General features: G+C 40.4%; 1 protein-coding gene across 1 annotated transcript in view; it reads right to left on the bottom strand.

The window, feature by feature from the left end:
• LOC117400290 (serine/threonine-protein phosphatase 6 regulatory ankyrin repeat subunit A) overlaps nucleotides 1-19,147 on the bottom strand; it is a 60,383-nt gene extending 41,236 nt beyond the window's left edge. The window contains exon 1 of the mRNA XM_059021616.1: nucleotides 18,896-19,147. Within this exon, the coding sequence (XP_058877599.1) occupies nucleotides 18,896-18,922 (27 nt within the window). The 5' untranslated portion in view covers nucleotides 18,923-19,147. The remainder of the gene's footprint in view (nucleotides 1-18,895) is intronic.
• Between the last annotated feature and the right edge of the window lie 7,135 nt (nucleotides 19,148-26,282).

Below are 26,282 nucleotides of genomic sequence, written 5' to 3'. Positions count from 1 at the left end.
CATGCCAGCCTCACCACACACCGTCCATTATATCCTTTGTGAGGCATTTCCTAGTTAAGATCAAAGTATTTCAGAATTGAAAGTAATGTAATTAACTGTCTCCTAATTTGATAGTGATTTTAAAATAATTTTGGATAAGTTACTGTAGTAACACACACTTCAGCTTTGAGCAGCTCAACAGGAATTGTATTTATGCTTACACTTACTGGAGTACTGGACAAGTGGAAATGTAATCTTTGTGAACATACATTCTAAAAGTACACAAAGTCTAGCGGTGGGTGTTCTGGTAACTAAAAGATACCATGGGGGATTGATATGACAACTTAAGGCTTCAAAAGGTTTAAAAGGATAAAAACAAGTCTTAGATTTACAGCTTTAATACTTCCTATGGATTAAAAAGTGCAGCCTACGAGTACAATTTATTATATTACAAAAAAAAGAGCCTACTGTATGTAACAAAGACAAAAACTAGCATTCCAGTGTGCGAGTCATTTTCCTTTGCCATCTCAGTTGTAGCCTGAAGCGCTTACAGTACTTTGTTCAGCATGCCTACTGCAGAAATCTTTTAAAAACTTGCTAGATTAACGTCAACAATTAAAAACGACTGCATTTCACAAAATAGCACATTTGGTTTCCCAAAACTGGGGCTCATTGGATGAAGTACTTATCAGTACATGTTGAGTGGCCTGTAAATATCTCAAAAGGGACATTTCTGAATTTGTGAAAGATCAGAGCTAATCTGTATATTTTTGTTTAATTTAAAACAGGAAACTCAATGTTTTTTGCAGGAAATTCAAATTACAGTAGTGGTTTCAAACAGGTATCTAAATGGGATGCTACAAGCTTATTCCAAATGGTAATATTGATTGGCCTTCCCGAAAGTCTTGTAGTCAGCCATTCATTATCAAGTACATTTCTTGCTTTTAACTTAAAACAAAATATTGTGAATGAACACACACAACGTCCCTGGTGAAACATTCTTGGAAGAGTAAGTTACACTGTGAAACAAGGCTACTGCATTTCCTTTGAATCCCTTCAAGCCAACAATTTACAAAACATGTCTAAACATTGTATTGGCATGCTAATCTGCAATACTGGAACATAGCCTTTACAGCACCATGTAAATAATCCAAGAGAGGGATTTTACACACAAAGAAAATAGGTGAGCGATCCACCTCCTGATGTTGAATGTAAATATTTAGAAACAGATCTATGAATTGAAATCTGCTTAAATGTTAGAAGCTAAAAACTACGGTTGGCCATGTTTTGGCTCCGGAGCCCTAGAGCCAGCTCTGGGGCATGGAGCTGGATTGGAGCGTCCCAGTTTTCATGACGCCGGAACGGAGCTGGAGCTGGAGCTGGGGGTGCTGGAGTCGGAACGGAGCTGGAGCTGGGGATGCTGGAGTCGGAACGGAGCTGGAGCTGGGGATGCTGGAGTCGGAACGGAGCTGGAGCTGGAGCTGGGGATGCTGGAGTCGGAACGGAGCTGGAGCTGGGGATGCTGGAGTCGGAACGGAGCTGGAGCTGGGGATGCTGGAGTCGGAACGGAGCTGGAGCTGGGGATGCTGGAGTCGGAGCTGGGGATGCTGGAGGTCGGAGCGGAGCTGGAGATGCTGGAGTCGGAGGGGAGCGGAGCTGGAGTCAGAGCTGGGGATGCCGGAGGTCGGAGCTGGAGTCAGAGCTGGGGATGTCGGAGGTCGGAGCGGAGCTGGAGCTGGGGATGCCGGAGGTCGGAGCGGAGCTGGAGCTGGGGATGCCGGAGGTCGGAGCGGAGCTGGAGCTGGAGCTGCCGGAGGTCGGAGCGGAGCTGGAGCTGGAGCTGCCGGAGGTCGGAGGAGAGTGGAGCTGGAGTCGGAGCAAAGCTGGAGCTAAGGTTCCGGAGCAGCTCCACCATTTCCTGCTTTCCACATTTTAAAAATGTATTCCTGAATTATTCAGTTCAAAACATTTAAATTAACAAAATAAATAAATAAATAAATAAATAAATAAATAAATAAAATACAATACCTAAATGCAAATTCAGAAGTACTTTAATCTACATAATATTTCTGTTGATACGAGGGGTCGTCCAAAATTATCAACTAGAATCATGTATTCCGGTATCTGCAGCCATGAAACCCAGTGCTGTGTCGCAAGAGGACAGGGTGTGAAAGATTAGTCAAATGTAATCCGAAACATACATGGGAGGCTAGGATTGAATAATAAAATAAAAGCGTGGTGAAGACTGGTACAAAGTCTGCAGTTATGTCCACAATGTAGTGTGGGCCAGACAGACTGCTGAATGAAATGTATAGGCCCTAATGTATATTATAGTAATACGTAACATATACTAGATACTATACTTTATAGAACACTGATTCTATCCATGTATTTAGGTATCCTAGAATTAAGAAAGGCCTTACTTTACCCTTGTGGAGTTAATTACCAAACAAAGGATGCCACAGTAGTGACGGTTAAAAAACAAAGTAGACAACGCATATCTTTTAATAATCCTTGCCATTGTAACTTTGCATGTGTGCAGAGATCACATCTCTAAAGTATTTGGCAGCTAGTGTTGCATGCGCAGCCCAACCTGTACTAATTTTTTGACAGACAGAAGTAGTAAATACATGTTTATGTTTATATATATATATATATATATATATATATAGATATAGATATATAGATAATTAGCCGATGGTTACCTACCCATATCATCCGATACGGATAATAGTGCAGGTAAGCTATTGTAAACGACTAGAACAAGACATAGGGCCTATATTTAAACTGCTTTATAAAATTATAAATGTTCAAAAATGAACAGGTATTGTTTACTTGTTGCATTTACTACAGAAAATGAATACAAAGAATAACATAGTATTATATTGTGTGCTTGTCAGCAATTTATACATTTGTTTTACAACAGTAACACAAAAATAATACTTGCATTTGTACTAGTAAAAACATTTCTGTAGAAAAAAATATATAGTGTGACATTAACTTTTATAGCCACTTACTGTTAAACATTGCATATTATAACTTCGACCTATACAGTACAGTAAAAAAAAAACACAACACACTATAACAATGTCCAATAAATTCTTATTGTAAGCATACACTGGTTAAAAATGCAGTCAAGGATTTGATCAAGCGAGCTATGGAGGAGGACCTGAGGTAATGCCAAGCTGCCAAAGAGAGAGAGACAGAGCAGAGACATCGCAGAGGCAGTTTTGTAACTAACCGCGCATCAATGCTGCATTTGAACAATAATTTGCCTGGTTAATACTATTTTCTTACGAATAATAAATATAGGGGTATTTTATTTAAGTTTTTTCAGCCAGAAACCAACTACAAAGCATTACTTAGCGTGAATGTTAGTCTGGTAACTATATAGGCTACATATACTGTAAAGAACAACAATTTAAACTATCAATGTTTTTTAGGATTCGACCTTGACCTGGAGGTCAAAAAAGTTTCCCACAATCCTCGTATATGCCTTAATCTACCTGTGACAACGACCACCAAAACCCATTTAGTTTGTGAGCTATGGAGTGTGAAAAATGAAAGCATCATTTTAGTATCCACTCCCCACTTTGCGGGCTGCGGATAATAGCAGGAAGCGTACACAGCGTGATCTTAATTCTTGTAGGCCTACTTAGGTCAAAAGGTTACATTTTATTTAAGGCATGGGAATACTTCAAGCTATATAAAAATGTCCTCATTTGTTTTATCACAATCCGTGCACTGCCCTCGACCCACCCACCCAAGTGCATGCTTTGTAGGCTTTCAAAAAAAGTTGATGATTTTGGACAGCGCCTAATATACAAGATTATAGTCTAGATTCATAGAAATGTGTTTAAATTGAAGGAAAATAAAAAAAAAAAGCTTAAAAACTAGATTTTCTTAAAAAAACACATTTCACCTGATTGAATAATTAAAAGAAAACAGAAACAGGCTGTTACTATGATAGTCAAGAACACACATTACTAATCAGAGGTTTTAGTGGTTCTGGAGCCGGAGCTGGAGCAGCAGTGTGGAGCTGCAACGGAGCAGCTCAGGAGCTGCTGGAGCAGGGGGTCTCCATCAGCTCTGGAGCCAGCCTGGAGCTCGAGCAGGGGGGTCTCCATCAGCTCTGGAGCCAGCCTGGAGCTGGAGCAGGGGGGTCCCCATCAGCTCTGGAGCCAGCCTGGAGCTGGAGCAGGGGGGTCCCCATCAGCTCTGGAGCCAGCCTGGAGCTGGAGCAGGGGGGTCCCCATCAGCTCTGGAGCCAGCCTGGAGCTGGAGCAGGGGGGTCCCCATCAGCTCTGGAGCCAGCCTGGAGCTGGAGCAGGGGGGACTCCATCAGCTCTGGAGCCAGCCTGGAGCTGGAGCAGGGGGGTCTCCATCAGCTCTGGAGCCAGCCTGGAGCTGGAGCAGGGGGGTCTCCATCAGCTCTGGAGCCAGCCTGGAGCTGGAGCAGGGGGTCTCCATCAGCTCTGGAGCCAGCCTGGAGCTGGAGCAGGGGGGTCTCCATCAGCTCTGGAGCCAGCCTGGAGCTGGAGCAGGGGGGTCTCCATCAGCTCTGGAGCCAGCCTGGAGCTGGAGCAGGGGGGACTCCATCAGCTCTGGAGCCAGCCTGGAGCTGGAGCAGGGGGTCTCCATCAGCTCTGGAGCCAGCCTGGAGCTGGAGCAGGGGGGTCTCCATCAGCTCTGGAGCCAGCCTGGAGCTGGAGCAGGGAGTCTCCAACAGCTCTGGAGCCAGCCTGGAGCTGGAGCTGAGCTACCGGAGCCGGAGCAAAGCCAGAGCACGGTCAACCCTACTAAAAACCCACAAGACAGAGCGCCTAGTTCAAGACAAATTACATTATGTCACTTGTACACTGAATATGCTTTCCCATTGATTTGATTCTGGTCTGCTATTACTAGTGAGAAACTAGCTACTGTATTTCATTGCGTGATAAAATTATAATACTCTGTCATATTGATATGCATGCAGGCGTTGGGCAATCTGAGCACTTGGCTTGTCTAAGGCAATTCAGGAGGCGGAATACACTGTCATGTTGTTCGTTATGGGCATTGATACTGTACACTTAAAAGCATTTAGTGCAGAAACATTATTATATAATAATTTTTTTTTTAAAACACACCACACACATTTTGAATGTTTTCTTTTTTTTTTTTTTTTTTTTTTTACTCAATTCATTTTACATTAAATGATTTTTACCAGTGTTCCAAAAAATTAAATAAAAATCTGTTCATCAAGACTGTCAACATGCTGGGAATGTTTCAGGAATTTCACACATTCCTTTGTGGCCCACACAGCTACTGTTAAACAGAGAGGCCAATCTGCATTTCAAAATCTCAGTCTGTCCCACGAACATATCTGTTAAGTTCCCCATTTCTGGGAAAAAACATTTGAGTCACAGACTAAAATAGCAGATTCCCAAAGGGTGTCCTCACAAGTATCGTATAATGGTTTTAAAAGGGAAGTGGATGACTCACACAGCCCAGGGCATTTCCAACCACCAGATCTAACCTAACGGTAGGAAACAGAGAGGCTGCAAATTGACAGACTGAACTCAAGGTTCCATCTAAAAAGACACTTGTGAAGTGGCCATAAACAAGACTCTAAATGAATCTGCATCAAAAGCGTAGGTCTGTTGGCAATGAAAGTAAAGATCTGTCAGGTAAATTAAATTCAGGGAATAGTTTAACATTTAAAAAAAAAAGAAAAAAGGTAAAATTGTGTTGCTATTTATTTAAATATATACATGTGATCATCGTTCCCTCCAAGGTTAAAATACGTACATTTTTCACAATAACTGGCAACAACCTTCACACTAACTTTACTAACTGTCGCAAGTTATTATCAAATATCAACCTTGAAATCAAGAATCCAACATCAAGGTAAACCTATCATCTTGACAGCATTCTTGCAAAGCATTAACATAAGCATATGTGTGTATGTCTTGCAGCTGATTCTCTGATTTCCCTATGTAAAAATGCAGGTCACATTCGTTCAGAGCTTGCTCGGGTGCCAGCGAATCTACTAGTGCAGGGTGGGCGAAGCAGGCGTCTGGCGATTCATAGAGTCAGAAGAGTGCTGCTCATGAACTTTACAATTTTGAACTTGTCGTATAATTGAATACTAACAAGTGAAGAACAATTTTTCTGCATTATTTAGAAGTAGAAATACTCCAGTAAACAAATTCTAATTACAAAACTCATTTTTATGGTTTTTGTTTTATTTCCATTTCAGAAATATCAACATCAACCGTTTTGAAACTGGTAAAAATGTAATCAAAATATTAGTCGAAAATACATTTAAGTGTATAATATATAATTGAATACCATGTGCAAGTTGAGTTTATTCATCATGTGACTTCAACCACGTGTCTGCTGAAACTCAACATGGCAGCTGCACCAACAAAGAAAAAAAATGCAATGTTTCAGCAAAAGAAAAAAGGACTATATTCTTCTATGCTGAAAAACTAAGGTAGTGGACTGCACTCAGGTGGGGCTTCCCCAAAGTAAAGACCCTTTCACGCTGGCATGATCTACCCGGGTCAGGACCCGGTGTCATGCGGGTCGGGTACGTGATTTCACACTGCGTATCAATGCCCCGGAAGCAGCTTGTTACTGACGCTTCCATGCTGCTGCAATCTGGCTCACGGTGTTGTCAAGCAACAAAAATATGGCTAAACAGAATAAACAGAAATGTTCCTTGCAGAAGTGAAACCTTCACACAGGCGTGGCTGTTTGTTATTGCGTCAGCTCACGAACGGCCGTCGTGCATTTTGTCTCGCTCAACCTGGGTCAAAGAGTGTCAACCCACATCCTGAGGTGGGTCGCTTTTCAAAACACCTGAATTTGTAGGCTGAACTACATTGGTAGTGGAAGACTGTAAATATGATTCTCACAACAGTGCTGCACATTTGTTTTCTGAACTCTTGTAATATTATTCTTAGGTTTTCCTGCTTATTTTAATGCCAGCAATGAGCCAGTGATAAACATTGACAGGCTTGAAGTGTCTTCAGGTATGTTACTTTTGGCTGTATAAAAATAAATAATTGTGGTAATATTTATTATTTTACTTATTTTAACTATCAACATTCAAATGCAAGTTTTCATTAATTAATGCAATGATAAAATGTGGGGAAAAAACTGAATTTGCTATTCCCAAAAATTGAAAGTCAGTAGCCCTAAAGATGGTTACAACTGAAGGCAGTGCAGATGCCAGTATTTTATACAGTAGTATAAAGCAATTCTATGCAGACCACCAGTTAAGCATGCAGTCTACTGACAGGGTTGCATTTATAACAAGATCTCAAACAGGCTTCATGAAGCTTAAATACACTCTTCGTAAAAATGTATTTTTATATTAGATTATATATATATATAATCTGAGGATGATTCAGGAGGCAGAGCCACAATATATGTCTTGTTCAAATTTAAAGTAAATTGTAAAATTGTTGATACTTGTTTGAATTTTGTTTAAAAATTGTATAATACAACAGAAATAATATATTAAATAGGTTAATGCCTGGCGAAAAGGCCCTCTCAGTCAAAACAGCAAATTTCTCAGTATCTAAAAAGCTTAGTGGGAATGCTGCTTGCGATATAAACAAAATACTGAAGCGGTTTTTATTCGCCTTGTTGTGGCTCGCGATTTACTGGGGCGAACAACAACAACCGTATACCATGAAGGATCATTCAGTATCCTGTCATGGGGAGCAAAATGACACCTGAAGACAATCCGTTCGTCACACACAGAACATGCGCAGCAGTAAATCTGTGTGTTAAAACTACTTTAGGAGGATGTGACATTCAATTTAATGGCAGAATTTTTTTTTTTTTTTATTATTTTTTTTAAATGGCATTCCTATAAAAAGCATTCTCTTTGTGTTTAAGATTTTGATTCTAAACAGTTTTGTAGCTAGGAGAAGAGCTGCCTGTCACCCTGCCTCAGAATTCATTAAATAATTTAAGTGGGTGTCATGAGCTTTTTCACATTTAGACTGTCAACATCTAGCCTATTTCTCTCATAGTTTAGTACAGTAGTTAATACTTCATGCTAAAACTAGGAGTATTAAAAAAAAAAAAAAAAAAACTTCTGGAAAGGAAATGGCAATAATGCTAAGGTTCTTGCGTCACAAACTACAAAAATATCTCAGTAAGGAGAAGCAAACACATCTTTTTGACAGCAACAGCTGCATGTGTGATGGATTGGCTGTATTTACACTGGGTTAACATGTACATGCACACTACATTCCAAAGTACCCCTCTACAGTCAGCGATAAACCTCCAATAAGCAATTCTAATTCTGAACTACTGAAGTCACAAAAAGCTAATAAGTCAAATTTGTTAACCCCATCATAATGATATCTGACAAGCTTTCCTGTTTTTGTGTTTTGCCTACTGCCCCCCCCCCCCCCCCCAAAAAAAAGAAATGTGTCCAAACCTGCTCATGTGCAGTACTAGGTGGTTTCAATACCCGTCCAGTAATGGTTGCTGAGTCCATTAATTAGTTTGTAAGCTGTTTGTTCTGCCAGACAGATTTGCGGTCACGCTCCTGTGGACAGTTAATTAAGACTGCTCTACAGTTTAATCCACAGACATCAGACTAAAATGTATCACTAGATGCCTATGTATTACTGTATACAATTCTTTATTATTCTCATATCAATTTCTTATCTACTTTGTGTGCCACAAAATCCTTTAGCATGTGGTACAAAAAAATGTAATCTTCATTTCTGTGTCTTACCTTTGTTAGTTAATGAGCATCACAGAATAGTAAGAACTTTTTAAACCATCAATAGTTATTCAAAACTGATCTCTTAATTCAAATTCCTCTTATCACAAATACTGCCTAATGCATTAATTGCAAACAAGATATATCAACCACCTATACAAATGCAAATTGTAACCAAGGTCATATTCATTTAGGGAAAACTACGTATTTCATCCCATTCTGTATCAATAGAGGGAAAACTACATACATTATTCAAAGTTCATAGTTATTCATTTATAGGCTTAATTAATACTGAACAACTTCAAAGCAGATCTAGTTCACTGAGGTTCTGTAGAGGTATTAAAATAGGGGTATCCAAATTACATTTACATGCAGTAGAGAATATCTCTTGGATTGTAATAAAAATAATGGAATTTCCTTACCTTAACTCAATCATTGGTTTTAAAATAAGTTTAAAATTAAAATAGACAGAATAAATTAAAAAATAATCCTACAACTAACAAAGAAACACTTACAGGTCTCCAGACTGACTAAAATGGTGATCAATGAGGCAATTTATTTTAGTTTTAAAATTGCAAAGTTAAGCGCCATTGGCACCTGTAACAAAAAAAATGCTGCTTCTTCCTTTAAAAACGTGTCAATATCTAGGACTGTGCTATGATGTCAGACTGTAAAGAAAAGAAAAGACTGCAAATCCCATGTATTAAACTGAAGGACAGTCACAATCTGATTGAACACAAATGACAGGGCTGGATTTTGGTATTATGAGCCCCTGGACAAGGGACAAGGGACCAGGCCAGACCCCCTCCCCCATGAATACTGTTATAACAATGTAAAAGGCAACGTTGAAGGAAACTATGACCGACACCAGAATCAAATAACCACTCCATTGTTTAAACGTGAACAGCACCATCTAGTGACTTAAATACACAACTTTTAATAACTGGATTAATATGAAAAGAACATTTAAAAGACAATGTTAGGAATATTGAAATGTTAGAAAGTGCTCAATACCACAATCTTAAAACTAAACAGCAAGTTACTCAAATTTTCCTAATCACCTCTAAGTAAACCTTACATCACAAGTCTCTAATAATGTCAGTAAAATCCTGTTTTCTGAGTATTACACATTCCGTGGACATGATGGCATGGCTATTTAGGTGATCGTGGTTCATGGTGGCTCTCAGTTCACTCTTAACCCTCTGACACCGAGCCATTCTAATTTGGGTGCTTTAGCCCCAATGACGCTCGCTCTCTCTTGCGAGATGTCTCACGACAAAAATAAGCCGTGGGGGAAAGTGTTTCTGAGCCTTGTCATTGAATTAAAAAAATAAATAAATAAATAAATAAATAAATAAATAAAATAATGTGCAAATTTTGATGATACACGTCAAAGTGACACACAGGAAACGCGTCTACCAGCGCATATTTAAGTTTTTATCGAGTAATACAACTCAGAATGTTCCAGAAATGTCAGCGTCCACAACAGAACAGATGCCTGATCTACAGCTCTTTAAGGTAATGGTCTGTGAAATTATAATTCAATACACAATACATAATTTATACACTTTTTTTGAGGCAAATAGTAATTTTGTAATCCTGTTTTTAGTTTGTTATGACATTGTAATTTGTATTGTTTGTATTTTTCCTGTAAAGCGCTTTAGCATGGCATTACCATGAAAGGCTCTATATAAAAATGAATTGCTTGACTGATTGATTGATTGATTGATTGATTGTTGAATTGTTTAGTGTGTGGGTGTGGAGTTTGCAGGTTTGAAAGATGGCTGGAAGAAGCTACAAGAAACTGATGGAGTCCCTGAAGACCACCAGAAAACCACTTGATCAAGGATATCAACACCGTTTTCCTTGAGGACCATGAGGGGATGGATCATCTGGAGGAGGACCAGCTGGATGAGCAGCTGATGACAGAAGAGGGTAGAAATGAAGAGGAAGAAGCTGTTCCAGATGAGCCCCATCCCATCACTGTTTACAGTATTCATTGTTTGATATGTTTTTTGCATATTCAAAATACCTTTTTATGTATTCCTAATTGATTTGTATGTATGCATAATTGTTTGTCTTTCTTTTATAGTATGGCCACCACAGATGCAGACCAGGCACACTCCTTGCCCACCAAACACCGCTGTACAGTGTCGCAACGCACCGGATTGCTGGTCACCAGGCTGTAGATGGATTGGGTTGAAAGGGAATGGACAGATATGTTAGCTGGGCATGTTGATGAAACATCTGAGACGGTAGGTATCCACCAGTGTTAAAATTCATGTTTTTAACCTTGTTTTTTATTTGTTTTTACAGGTATGGCAAGATGCTATATAAAATAGTTGCTATAAATGTTTAGTTATCCTGTTCAATTTGTCCCACAGTTGCCACTACTTTTAATAAAAACAACTTCATTTTCCCTTGTTTTTTTCATACATTACCATAAAAGGTTTTACCTAAGATTTGGGAATGTACTTTGTGATATTTTGCTTACTCTGGACTACTTTCATAAAATAGCTGACAGTTCTGAAAATAAGGCAGTTTTTGGGAATTTTGGCATACAGACCACGGCTCGGACAAAATCTTGTAGCTCCTCAATAGTAGAAGATATTTGAAATCTGATTTTTTTTTATTATTATTTATTTATTTATTTTATTTCAAATCCTCAAAGTTTTGCATCGGTCATATGCTGATAATTTTTTCAGGTCCAACTTGGAAAGGGGTCGAAATTGGCAGTTTAAAAATATTTATTATACATTTTTCAATAGCTTTTTGGGCGGTGCAGCTTACATTATAAAAATACATTATAATACTAAAGACCTTTCTATAGATATATTGGTTTTTAATTTCTGATGTAAGGTTGCCAAACTACAAGCGCTAAACACAAAGTGATCATATTCAAGCCCAAATATGGTCATTCTACCTAGACGTCAAAGGGTTAATGAGTCCCATGCACGAGAATGATCGCTCTCCAGAACAATTAGTGCACATTAAGGATAGGTAAATGCACAGAGCAGTGGTGACATTCGGAAACGTGGAAATCATTTGAGAATTCACGATAAGGAAGGTGGTCAAATGCTGTTCTCTTGTCCTTGCCAAAAACAAATTTAGTAAACTGGAGCATTTCTGATGGGGAAATATTCATCCAGATCAGGATAGGTTTGCACGAGTGTAGCAGCTTTGTTTTTGATGTCATATTCTGACATGTTCTGAAAGTCGGTAAAGAAGCCAAACAAGTTATGCACAGTAACATAAGCTTTTGATCGGTGCAAGCAATCTGTTAAAAGAGTATCCAAAATCTTTAGGAAAACATGGACACGAAATCTCTGCCCTGTAATAAAACTTTAGTTACACTGGGGGAATCGTGATCCTGCAGAGCACTGGGTGGTCGTCTCTGCCGTCACTCTTCATCTCAATATTTCTTCAGCACTGCAGTTTCCGTTGCACGGTTTTCTAAATCAAAATGATCACGAATCTCATCCAGAAATGTTTTCAGAGATTGAAGTAATTCAACAACCGCTGACAGTTCGACTGACACTTGCTCATTCTCGGACTCTGTAGTTAATGAGAAACGGCGCCATGGGAAAGTACAGATACTCAGAATCTTAGAAGACTAAAAATAAATGCAAGGACTGGTGGTTCCATGAATATTTTTAGAAATTAAAATCGGTTTCTTTGTGTGTGTGTGTGGGGGGGATGTTGTATAAAATGCAAAAGAAAATATGGAATACATGAAAAAACAGAAAACAAAACACAGCTTCTGGCTTACCTTTTATGTATTCAAATGTACTACCAATTAATACTGCTTCTTATCTTATGTCTAATTTAGAAATTGCTTCACATTTTTCTCTTGTCTCACTTAGTATTATGGTATCTATATAATGACATTGTTTTATGCCTAAAATATAATTTCTCTGTTTCATTGTTGTCTTGTTCCGTCTTTCTTTCACCATTTTTTTTCTGTGTGTAAAATTATTGAAAAACTTTGTCTTGGACTTTGGTGACAAGACAACTTTGTGGTTTAAAACTTCTATAAATACATTTTTTTGTAATTACTTTTCATAGATACATATACGTAACTTTTACTTGCTCTTTAAACCTGGACACCTAAAATCTTAAAAGAAAAATAACAAAGTTATACACTTATTTAGGATTTTGGTGCCCTACTAAGGCAGATGTTTAGGCCCAGGATATGCAGGACTTAGACCTCTACAAAACCCTGAAATTCATTTTCAGTGAGGACCCCCATACCCCCCTGCACCTGCGCTGGGGGAGGACTCCCATACCACTCTGCCTCCTACTTTAAATGAAAATGAAAAGACTGGAAAAGGTTACAGTGCTCAAGCCAAAATACATTTTCTTTATGAATTCCAATATGTTGTCTTTCGCCAGTCAGATTGCAGGGTGCATAAATAAAGTTTTCACTAACCAATTTCTATTGTTTGTTGCATCTTCTTTAGCAGCTGCATCTATCCCAGATATTATAGATTCAGTTACATGGTTTACCTTCAGGAGTTTGAGGATGACTTAATAGCACAGCAGCTTCCCTCGTTAGATGAGCTGATAATATTTCTTCAGCGAAAGAAGCAGGCACGGTAATTTAAGGCGTTACCATAATGAAAAACAGTAAACATGAGGCCAGGGACAGCTGCTGCAGAGAAAACAGAGTTTATTTCTCAAGAACGGTGAAAGCAGAATGCACAGAAATCAGGGTTGGCTGATTTAAACCAAGCCTATTGAAATCACGGATTTAAAATATGATTTAAATCATTTTTTCATTTACTACCTATTTTGTATAGTTTCTCAAGGAAATGACATGAAAAGTATGTTTTAAAAAACTTAAACATCTTAATCTCTTACTGTCTACAAACAAACTCTTAGGGCTGCACTCTGATCACAGCGCAAATGCGAGTGCAAGGGCAAACGATGCTTGTCCCTGATTCTGTGGCGCATTAATGGAGCTAGATGTAAAAAAATAAATAAATAAATAAATAAATAAATAAAATAAAAAAAATACTGCACTGAAATGGTATTCTGAAGACATGTCTTGCCCCGTTATAGAGCGTCTGCCCCATCATTAACATATTCGCAAAAGCGATTCGGATGACAGTGCAATGGGGTCCTGTGTTAAGACCCACTGAAACCAGATTTATTTAGTGGTGCAATCAGGAACTTTAACAATTGAACACACTATAAAAAGCAAAGTAGACCTAAGCAACAACTGCGTGTGTTTGGACTGACACAGAAAGAGAAAATCAAAGAAAGAAAAGTAAAAGAATGACTGGGATGAGTGAGGGGGATTTTTCTCTGGCGTACTCCATCACTAAATTCTTGTAGTTCACATTGTAGTTCACATTTAAAGGATGCCACAATGAAATAATTTGCTTTATTTATGTATACATTTAAGATTGAGTAATTTAGTTTGGTATGTAACTATTCAAACCACCATTTCCAACATCCTTAAATTTACAGTTTGGAGGTACTGCTGCAACTACAGTACTACAAAAAAAATCCATAATTTAAAAAAAATGTATTTTTAAAAAATAAAAATAAAATAAAAAAATAAATAAAAAGAATCGCCAAACCCGATAGAAATACTTGGGACTGTTATTAGGAAGTGTATTACTGACAAAAAAAAAAACTTTTAGGGAATTAAATTAAATGCACTGCAGCTTACTTGCACTGCAGTACAAAAATTGTCATTCACTTAATTTAGGCCTGGCTCTCAGACTGTGGTAATGAAAAATAATGATCTGGAAATATCTAAAAATATATGACAGTGTGATTACTATAGTGTATTTAAAACAACAGGCACAAACTCACTGACACGTTAACTTGTTTTTACCGAGTAAATAAACAGTAAACATAAGAGCTGGCTGTGTTACATGTTCTCAGATCAGGACTTCACTAACTAACACTGAGCATGGGAGCTGCAGCATGCTAGTTCTCCAGATTACATTGTACACAATTAAAGGTGCAGTCACCGATTCCATGCACAACACTCTCAAAATATCTAAAATATAAAACATGCCAAGTTCATTGCATTCTCTGATGCATAGGTTAACCATTCAGCAGAATGAGTCAACAAACAAGGGAGCACAAACATTAAGTTGCTGTTTTAGTATCACTTTAGTGTCTTAGCAAGTTGTTGTGTTTTAAGCAGTTGAATATGATAACAACCAACTTGCTCCTAAAGTGGCACCCAATAATTGGATTTGGCAAGCAATTTTTTTGGGCCAAGAGCCATTGGCTGCTATGGCAAAAAGTTTGTCTGGAAAGTTTATATAAAACCATAGAAACAAGTAAAAAAAAAAAGGAGGCCCCCTGGTGGTTGCAGTGCTGGCACTTTTTACAGGGTATCACGAGCAGTACTTCACTCAAAGAGAATTGTATTCCTCTTCATTTTCTGGAGCCTAACACAGACTGCACATGTCGTTTGGAAAAGGTGCCCAATTGAGCCCTGCCCCCAGTAGTCTGTGAAATAACATGGCAACAGTCAAAGTCTGTGTGAAGCACAGGTCGGGAATGAGAGGGGCTCAGACAGGACCCACGTCACCAGTCCCTACATGACAGTCCCAAATCCCCACCATGTGTCCCATGACCCAACGTTTTCTGGGAATTCATCACAATTCTCTCTTGTATGTGCTGCCCTTTCTGCGTCATTAAGATGCACAGAAACAGTAACGTGCACCTCAGAAACTCGTTGTGCCGTGGTAAGGAACCACAACGAGCTGGCGGGTTCAGTCAGGGATTCAACAAAGATTAAATCTTATTGGTAATATGTAGAAGTCCTCTAATCTGGTAGCTTGGCATCAACTGTGCAATTTATAATAGGTTTTGCCCAGGATTAACAAACTGTAAAACTGCATCACAATTTACATCAATTCAGATGATACTTTGTGAAGTTCTGCTGTGCTGCTCATATCATTTATTTACATTGCTGCAACATCTCACTGCCCTCCCTATTGTAGGTGTCCAGCCAAGCAGTTACCAAATGTTGGCAAGTATGCCCATATACCAGAAGAGGGCACTAGTAACTGAACTAGTGTAAGAATTGGCACACGCTGATAAGAAAATACCCTTTTCCAAAATGCACTCGACACATACGTTCTTATATTTGTGGCATTTGCACCCAGTGGGGCTCCTGTTGGACGTTCAGGACTGGAGCAACTGCTCCAAGCATGGCGTAACGTTTGGCATCCTAGAATTGTCAATGTTGTATCCTATCTTCATAGAATAGCCTGTTCAAAGATTATGTTTTTCCTTTAATACATTTGCTTGCAACAAACTTGCCAGAAACTTGTAGCTTACACATCACTTTCTACAACAAAGTAGCCCTTTCTACATTTTTCTAGCAACATGCAGACTAGCGTCCCTTCGGTTTAAGATTATGTTTTTAAACCCTACCCAGAAGGCAGCAGCTAGATAATACTATCACCATGGATACTGACCATCTACCGTTGTAATGACAAAATAAAAAACACATTCTGAACAGCATAAATATCAAACTAAAACTGGAATACTCACAGTAGTTTTCACATTCCCCAAACTTGTTAGTTTCACTGGTTAAATCAGAGATGCCAACTTCTGAAAGGAGAAAATAGTATGTGGCTGCTAGCCCCTAGACATTAAAAGGTTTTTATGCTCTGGCAAGCCAATTACCTCATTTTTGTTGTTCAATCTATAATTTTGGTAAGTGTAAAAACATGGCATTTAGACATTTAAAAAACCCAATAAAAAATACTTCAACACTGATTTATTTATTTATTTTAATTTGGAATTGTATTTATGCTGGATTTAAATATTAGTAATGAAGAGTGCTTTAGAATCTGGTAAGTGCTATCAAATCTGGACTGAAATATTCAACCTCAAAACTTTAGGTTTTACATAGCTTCAAAAAATTACGTTTGAAGTTCAAAAGGACTGTCTCTGTGTGCACCTGTTGCTTCTGCTGTGGTAGTTTGCAGTTATTTTACGTTTTGGTTTGTTTGTTAACATATTATTCTGCTACAACATGCTGTACATGTTTGATGCCTTTCTGCAGTGCCAGTCATCCCCAAGTACATTTTTGTACACAGAAAATGATTACAGCAAGAGCTGGGAATCGCGACAATGTTTACCAGTTCTAAAACTGGTAAACATTGTCGCATTTCATTTCTCACAATTTCGTAGTAAGCACCGTATTCACGCTGTGCTGCAAACGGTAGAATAGCCTCAAACACGTCTCTCGGTCGCTTGATTTGAGTCAAAGACCCGACAGGCATTGAAAAATGCAGCTGCAGGTTGACAAAATCGGACAGTAGAGTTGCACTGCATGTATGTGTCAATTTTTTCAGCACTGTCAATTGATTTAAAGTGTGAAAGGCTACATTGCAAAGTAAGGCAACCGGGCTAGTTCAACATCATTACCTAAACTGAAAAAAACGCTTTTTTTGGTTTGTTTTTGCTAAAGTGGAATATCAAGTTGTGCTGGTAAAGTTCAATGTTCTCTACTAAAATCACGGAATCCGTGAACACGTGACTTAATCCCAGCCTTACTGACAGTGATAAACCAGCAAGCAAACACTGAGTGATAAGCAAGTGCGATCGATAACGTGATTGCAAGACGGCATTTGTGCAGCAGTTTTTGAAGGACCTCTAAACTGGTTACTAAGCAACCCGCTAAGAGCTCAGTATAGTATGTCAGTTAAAATGACACAAACTGTCAGTGAAACACAGTATTATTTAAGAACCATTCATTCATATTAAAAAAACAGAAACACACACACGGTATTGAAATAATATTTCATAAACGTTCAAGGTGTATCCATCGTTTATTTAATTTAATACAAATCGTAGTATTATAAGCCTTCGACGTAGCAGAGCCTCCAAATCGTAACCGTTGGCAAGTCTTAAGTGTCCAGCCTTTGCCACTTTCATTGTGTATTTTCGAGTAACTGAACACTGGTGTGCAGAGAAAGTGCTCAATGACAGACACTTCCTGTTGACAGCCATGAGAACAGCATTATATAATGAAGCCTACCTAAAAGCATGCATCTCTTACTGTACAGCCTATGGCGTTAGCTATAGTTCTCAGGATTAACCTATGCCTCTCATTAAAATATGAAAAATAGCCTTAAAAAGGCTACGTTTAACAAAAGGCTGGACTCGTTGACTGTGGGTAGCCTTTACTACAGGGTGCAAGTTCACCCTTGTTTGTGTAAATGAGCTAAAAACACATTAGCCTATCTGATGTATTGGCCCACCACCGGCTGTGTAGCTTTCAAATAGTACACTTAAAGTGAACTTAATGTGTTTAGCTCTTATTCTGTTCAAGCCAAAATCCACCTACCCCAACAGTACACGGATGCACACCACAAAAGTATAACATTAGTAATAATAATTTAATACATCTAAAAGGAGCGAATGTTGGTGCTACCTAAACCATTCCAAACGTTTCATATACAGCACACAAGTTACTTTTTTTACATTCATGGACATTACAACAGACAGCAGTTACTATACATTCAAGTATATGCTTCTCTGCAATAGCCATGTATTTCTTCTCCCATCGCACTTATCACTGGCACTACTCATTAAATTCCTGCAGATTAAATGACATATAGTACATGTGTATGTCACAGGCATACAGGTTAGAAAAGATAACTTGCTAAAAATATCCCTTTTTTTCTTCTTGGAATTACTGCGCACGTTATTTTAACATACAGCAACCTAACACCATTTCTTAGACTACCCTTAGCAAGTAAAGGTAGGATTAGTTAGTTCAGAAGGCATTAAACCAAATCCCCCAGACAAAAGAAATATGAATAAAAATACACAGCAAGCTGTCAGTGCGATTTCTTGATATTTATTTTCTTTAACACTTAAAACTTAGGAGCGCCAATACTTTTTTATTATTAATAAACCAGCAGCACATCATGACAGTCGCGATACACGACCCTTGCATTTCCTTTTCACGTCGCAACACAAAACATTATAAATACATTCAGCGTAGCGAGGCCCAGAAAGGGCCTAGATTATCTGCTGTCGCAACACTGTATAAATAGAAGCAAGTGCTCAAGTAACTTATAAATAACCACAACCCCAGTAGCAGCAACGAAACGATCAATTTCACCTCCCTGTCTGCAAGTACTCCCAGTTTGTCTGTGTAGTAACCACTGGGAAATCATTCAACGTACAACATACCTGGTCCCGGAGTTTAAGAAACACCATGATCTTCGAGCGGACCCCTTCACATACAGAATAAATAAACCCCCTTTGTATTTGGGTGCGTCTCGGGTCCACAGGCTCCCGTGGGTTCAATTTCCCCCTTGTTATTTCGGTTTGCACTCGGCCTGGGCTTCCTCTTTCCTTCCTGAAATAGACAAACACAGGAGGCACAAACTCCACATTACCGCCACCGTCACTCAGCAGTGACAGGAAGCCAGGTTGGACATAAGAGGGGCTGGCGGAACAGTAAGGGGGATCGCGGTTGGTCGGAGGGCGCTGATACACGTCATGAGGGGAGGTTGCATTACATGAGAGAGGCACGGTAACTGTAACTAAGGCCATAAGCGGTGGTGGGGAAGGCGGTGTTTGTTGGGGTACGGACAGAAAACTCCGCTGGAGTGCTGCTGAAGTGATAAAAGCGTTTGGGCGAGGAGAGATTACCCAATCATTGTAACAGCAAGAACGAAAGCCCCGTGGTGGGTTAACTACCGCTACGTTTTGTATTCTGACGACACCCAATCAAGTCGTTATACTGTATTTTACCATCTTGCTGCAGCATACATATCATTGTGCGAGGCTAGTTTAATACGAGGTAGGCTGCCTTCATTGTCAAGTCATGGTCATAGCCGAAGGAAAGGACAATAGTCTGTAACAGTGGTTTTCAACCTGTGGTACGCGTACCAGTACTGGTACGTGACAGGCTTCCAACTGGTACGCACTGGCAGTGGCAGGTGTTCTGAGACACATGAGAAATTATGATGCAGGGCTCCAGACTGCGACTAAGGTGGTTGCAAGTACGACAACAACAAAGTTTTGACAACTGTTTTTTCAGGGTTAGACACAAAAATGCTGTCACTCCCTTTAAAAGCATTTATGAATGCGACATTACGTCGGTCTGATCGAATACAAATGCCTGTAAGTGCAGGGGTGTGCATAACACCAGCAGAATACGGGAACTGAGTTTCTGTCAACAGTTGTGATGGGGACCAAACGTGCGTGGACTGTTGTATACCACAAATGTAGCATAAAATGAACACTTGCATTTAAGAAATGTAGAACAAGAACAGCTAAAAACTAAAATTAAAATACACTTAAGGTTTGTGTGTTGGCACACGTGCCATTAACAAAATGCCCTGGAAACCTAAAATAATTAATGATGGGCTGAAATGCCAAAGAAGCAGACAGTAATTTAAGAGTACCGTACCATAATGAAAAACAGTCGTGAGTTTTGTACTAAAGCAGGGTCAGCTGTTGCAGGGAAAACACAGTTTATTTCTCAAGCTCAACTGAAATACTTGTGACAGGAAGTGTACTTATGAGAAAACAAAATGTACTGCAGTTTACTTTATTGCAGTAAAAAAAATAATACATTTAGCTCTCAGACTGTGGTAATGAAAATGTGTAATATATGACAATGTGCTTGTTGTGGTGTATTTAATATCATACATACAGCATGCTATTTCCATATTATAGCTGGACACAATTGAAAGTGCGGTCACCAATTCAATACGCAACACTTGCAAAATATTTAAAATATAAACATGCTGCTTTAATTGCAGTCGTCAGCTGCATAGCTTAACCGTTCAGCACAATGAGGTAACACACAGGTGAGTACAGACACCACAAAGCTGGTTGTAATGGGGTAGGTCTCGGTTTTACAACAGCCTTAAGATTGCACATAGTTACTGGTACACCTGGTGGTCCCTGCGATGAAAAGGTTGAAAAGCACTGGTCTATAGAATGATATTGTTACTGTACAATGGAAGTAGTTTCACCTAATGGAATAGGGCAGCAGTGTGGCGTAGTGGTTAGGGCTCTGCACTCTTGACCGGAGGGTTGTGGGTTCAGTCCCTGGTAGGGGACACTGCTGCTGTACCCTTGAGCAAGGTACTTTACCTAAAATTGCGCCAGTAAAAACCCAACTGTATAAATGGGTAATTGTATGTAAAAATAATGTGATATCTTGTAACAATTGTAAGTCGCCCTAGATAAGGGCATCTGCTAAGAAATAAATAATAATAATAATAATAACTACCGTTGCAGAAATTAACTGGTCTGTTGCTACAGTCTTATTTTTCCCATGCCTATCAAATCGTATATAGCAGGCCCACTTGTGCAATTATGCTTATATTGTAAGGTAATTTATTCATTTTTAATGTGAGCACCATCTTTTACATGTTTTTGTGTTATTATTTATCACATCTCATAATGCTAAACAACATATTCAGGTAAAGAGATTGAGCACTTTTAAATATGCAGTACATGTGGGTAGTGCATAGAAACTCGGTAGATAGTAAAACAAAATGAAAACTAGAAAAAAAAATGGACCTGTCAATGTATCGAAAATGCAGAATACTGCTGTGCTTTAACAAAAAGTCATTTTACGTCACTCTTGATTACCACCAGCTCTCCAGACATTATTTGGCGGATGGCGGTTATTGTACAGTAGACTAAAATAAAATAATTCTTTCAGTGCTGGTATAATACAATCCCTTACTGTTTTCTCAATTCTAAGTGATTAGTCATGGCCGTAACTAGCTATGAGGACTCCATGGTCATGTCCTTGGTTGTTTTTTGCATCATCAATGCTGATGCTCATGTAAAGATTCTGGTAAAGTACAAAATGCTCCTTCATTTTCTCTGTTGGTGTGCCATGTAACATAGGTTTGGAGGGTGAATAGTAAATACCAAGCAGTCATATAAATACTGCCAGCTATAGCTTGAAACCTCGGTTTGACCTCGGTAGAATGTCAGCTCTGGTTACGATGCTGATTTGAGTAGAATCTGCAGTAGGACGGTCAGAACTGCCAGCACATTAATAAGGCTCAAGGAAAAGTTGACAAGAACAATATTTTTTTCCATGGGAACAGTTGCACAACAAGCACAACATTATGTGATTTCTGTGCTATCCAATGTGATTGTTACTTCATGGAACAAATCATCATATCCCGGGGGACCTCAACCAAAAGTTTTGCTACCATTTGGAAATCTGACTTGGACATTTCCAGACAAGATGACTTGTTTGCTGCCATACTCCTTGCCGCGACGTTTCTGTGTTTGAAATAAATGCTTTATTATTGTACGACATACTGACTACAATACCCTGGTATTGGTTTTAGTTTTAGTGTTTTTTCAGACTATCGAAATCATAGAAACAAAAGACAAAAAGGCTGCATTTATTATTGGTAAATATTAAACAAACGCATTTGGAGTCTTAACTTCCCCATTTTCTTTAGCAGCAAAATATCAATCAGATATGGGAGAGTGGCAAAAAGAAAGCCATTGTTGAAGGCATGTGGGAGACTCTGAGACCAAGTGGAAGAAGATTCTATGGTCTGATGAGACCAAACTAGAGCTTTTTGGCCTTAACGCTAAGCGCTATGTTTGGCACAAGCCTAACACCGCACATCATCCTGAGAACACCATCCCTACCGTGAAGCATGGTGGTGGCAGCATCATGCTATGGGGATGCTTCTCTGCGTCAGGGCCTGGAAAGCTTGTGAAGATAGAGGGCAACATGGATGCAGCAAAGTACAAAGAAATCCTGGAGGAAAACCTGCTGAAGTCTGCAAGAGACCTGGGACTTGGGAAAAGATTCATCTTCCAGCAGGACAATGACCCCAAACATACAGCCAAAGCCACACTGGAGTGGCTTAAAAACAAAAAGGTCAATGTCAAAGCCCAGACCTCCGGTAGAGACTCATCCAAATAGACTCATGGCTGTAATTGCTGCCAAAGGTGTCTCTACCAAATATTGACTCAAGGGAGTGAATACTTATGCAATCAATTATTTTCTGTTTTGTATTTGTAATTAATTTAGAACAATTTGTATATTTTATTTTTCACTTTGACATGGACTTTTTTGTGTTGATCAGTGGCAAAAACAACTAATTAACAATTTTGATTCCATGTTGTAACACAATAAAATGTTGAAAAGTCCAAGGGGGGTGAATACTTTTGAGAGCCACTGTATATATATATATATATATATATATATATATATATATATATATATAGTTTACAGCTACTGTAACTACTATTCCTTTCTATTTAAACCTTTTGGCATCATGGGGTTGAGTCTGTTCATCTATTTATTTTCCTTTATTCTTCTGTTTGTACCAGATCTAATTGTATTTATTCTAAAACTACAAATTGTGGGTCATTCATGTTATGTTCATTTTTTTTGTAAAGTATTGAACTATTGGTTCATTTATTTTTTTATTTGTGCACAAACTGATATAAAGTTTTGTAGCTTCTGCTGTGTTATTTCAATGATAAAACAGTTGTATTTTATTTTGGACAGGGGTTAAAATCACTTGTGTTTGATGTATTGATGTCAGTATCATGGTTTGCAAGTTGTGTAAATAGATTTGACATATATTCACTTAATTTTGCACATTTGCAATATGTTGAAAATGCGCAGTGTTTTGATAATTGTTTAAGGAGTATATATACTGTATATATGCAGTGCCCTCCATAAGTATTGGGACAGTGAAGTCAAAATTGCTATTTTTGCTGTACATTCAAGCAATATGAAAATACAATTAAGAGATGAATATGAGGCAAAAGTACAGAATGTCACCTTTTATTTCTGGCTGTTTCAACACATATAAGTTTTACCAACTAAGAATAACAGCACTTTCAGAGTTCCATCCTCCCATTTTTTGTGAACATAAGTATTATTATTATTTATTTCTTAGCAGACTCCCTTATCCAGGGTGACTTCCAATTGTTACAAGATATCACATTATTTTTTACACATTATTGTTACATACAATAACCCTGTGACAAGGATGACAGAGGTTGAGACTCAGAGACAGTTTGAAAAGTTCAAAAATAAAGCTTTTTAATAAACAAAAATACAAAATAAACAGGCACAAGGGCCAAACAAAAAGGTTTTAAACAGAAAATACACACAAAACACTTACAACTTACAAATAAAGCGTCCAGGCTGGGCGTTGCCTTCACTGGTTTCAAAAACTTACAAAAACAGCACACTCAGACAAACACAATTGCTTCATCTCCTCTAGAACTCTCTCTCAACTGGGAGGCTGAGGCCTCCTTTTATGCCAGGTGGCTGAGTCCTTAATTGAATAATTAATTAGTTGATTGCTCCCACCTGACGCAATCAATCTGGGCAGGGAGGAGAATTTAACTCTTTCCCTGCCAGATTTCTAAGGGCAGAGCCCTGCTCTGCCACACACCTCCCTCCACGTACAAAGTACAGAGGCCGCAATCGGCCAAACTCCCCCCCCCCCCCACACTTTGAATCCAAGCCCTCCCCCCAAGAGTCCCCTTATGTCCCTTGGGTGGGCTATTTCAGCGGGCGGTGGTGGGCGGGGTTGATGCCGGATACCCCAAGCTTCCTTCAATAGCGGGGGCTCCGGAACTTCCAAGAACATGAACGCTGGCAGGGAGCTTGGACCCTCCAGCAGGAGCAGCGATGGTGGCACCTCTAGTGGCGGAGACAGGAACAGCGGCCCGTCTCCCTCTGGTGGCGGAGACGGGAACGGCGGCCCGTCTCCCTCTGGTGGCGGAGGCGGGAACGGCGGCCCGTCTCCCTCTGCTGGCGGAGGCGGGAATGGCAGCTCGTCTCCCTCTGCTGGCGGAGGCGGGAACGGCAGCTCGTCTCCCTCTGCTGGCGGAGGCGGGAACAGCAGCTCGTCTCCCTCTGCTGGCGGAGGCGGGAACGGCGGCTCGTCTCCCTCTGCTGGCGGAGGCGGGAACGGCAGCTCGTCTCCCTCTGCTGGCGGAGGCGGGAACAGCGGCTCGTCTCCCTCTGCTGGCGGAGGCAGGAACGGCGGCTCGTCTCCCTCTGCTGGCGGAGGCGGGAACGACGACCCCTCACGAACAGCAGGCGGACCCTCTGGGACAACAGGCGGAGACGATGGACCCTCAGGAACAACAGGCAGACCCTCTGGAACAGGAGGCGGAGGTGACGGCCACTCCGGCAACGGCAGTTCCAGCTCCACTAGTGGCAATGGTTCCAGACACTCTGGCGTTGGCGGTGGTGGCTGTGGCCATTCTAGTGGCCTCTGAAGTCGGGCTGGCACCTCCTGCCGTCACAGTCGGGTGCGCCTCCCCTGAGCTCCTCTCAGCAACATGTGCAAAGGCTGCTGAGGGGCTTCAGCCTTCTCCCTTTCTGGCTCTCGGGTCCATGGCTCCTCCCCTTCTGGCTCTCGTGTCTGTGGCTCCACCCCCTCTGGCTCTCGGGACGGCAGCTCCACCCCCTCTGGCTTTCGGGACGGCAGCACCACCTCTTCTTGCTCTCGGGACAGCAGCTCCACCTCTTCTGGCTCTCGGGACGACAGCAGTAGGGGAACCAGCAGGCATGCTCCCTCTGCTGGTGACGGTGATGGAGGCAAAACCAGCAGGAACTCTCCCTCTGCTGGTGGACACCTGGACTGTGAACATTCGGCCTTCCCCCTCTTGGGCTCTGGACGCACCGACTCCCCCCTCTTGGGCTCTGGACGCACCGACTCCCCCCTCTTGGGCTCTGGACGCACTGACTTCCCCCTCTTGGGCTCTGGACATTCGGGCTCCTCCCACTCAGGCGCAGGACGTTCGGGCTCCTCCCGCTCAGGCACAGGACATTCAGGCTCCTCCCACTCCAGGTCTGTGTCTAGTAACACCTCAGGGCAGTGGTGCTCCTCATGCCCATACTGCATGCAATGGGTACACCACTCCTCTTCCTCCCATGTCTTCCTTCCTCTCTGCCTCCTTCTGCTCCCCTCTGTTTGGGTGGGGCAGATGGCCACTGTGTGCCCATATGCCCCACAGCCAGTGCACAACTATGCCGCAAGACTTTTTAAAAACAACTCCCAGTCGTCATCTGCCTCCTCCTGGGCCAGGGCGTAGGAGCATCGTGACCAGTTGTGGCCGTAGACCTCACAGCGCCCACACCAGTCCGCTGGTGGCACTTCTGGGCAGGATCTCCATCGGTGGTCCTCCTTCCCACACCAGGAGCACCAGGGGAAAAGGCTGGCTGGGTCCTCCAGCTGGGGTGCCAGCAGCTTTTGATGCTGCTGTCGCTGCTGCCTGCTTTTTCTGCCCATTTTTTTTTTTTTTTCAAAAAAAAAACAAAAACCTCACAAAAACTCAAAAACAAAAAAAATACTGCCCTGAGCCTCCAGGTGGTGCTATCCCGCTTCTGACACCAAATGTGACAAGGATGACAGAGGTTGAGACTCAGAGACAGTTTGAAAAGTTCAAAAATAAAGCTTTTTAATAAACAAAAATACAAAATAAACAGGCACAAGGGCCAAACAAAAAGGTTTTAAACAGAAAATACACACAAAACAAAACTTACAAATAAAGCTTCCAGGCTGGGCGTTGCCTTCACTGGTTTCAATAACTTACAAAA

The sequence above is a fragment of the Acipenser ruthenus genome, chromosome 4 (genome assembly GCF_902713425.1).
Source record: "Acipenser ruthenus chromosome 4, fAciRut3.2 maternal haplotype, whole genome shotgun sequence".
NCBI classification, from domain to species: domain Eukaryota; kingdom Metazoa; phylum Chordata; class Actinopteri; order Acipenseriformes; family Acipenseridae; genus Acipenser; species Acipenser ruthenus.
This window is presented reverse-complemented; position numbering and strand designations above follow the sequence as displayed.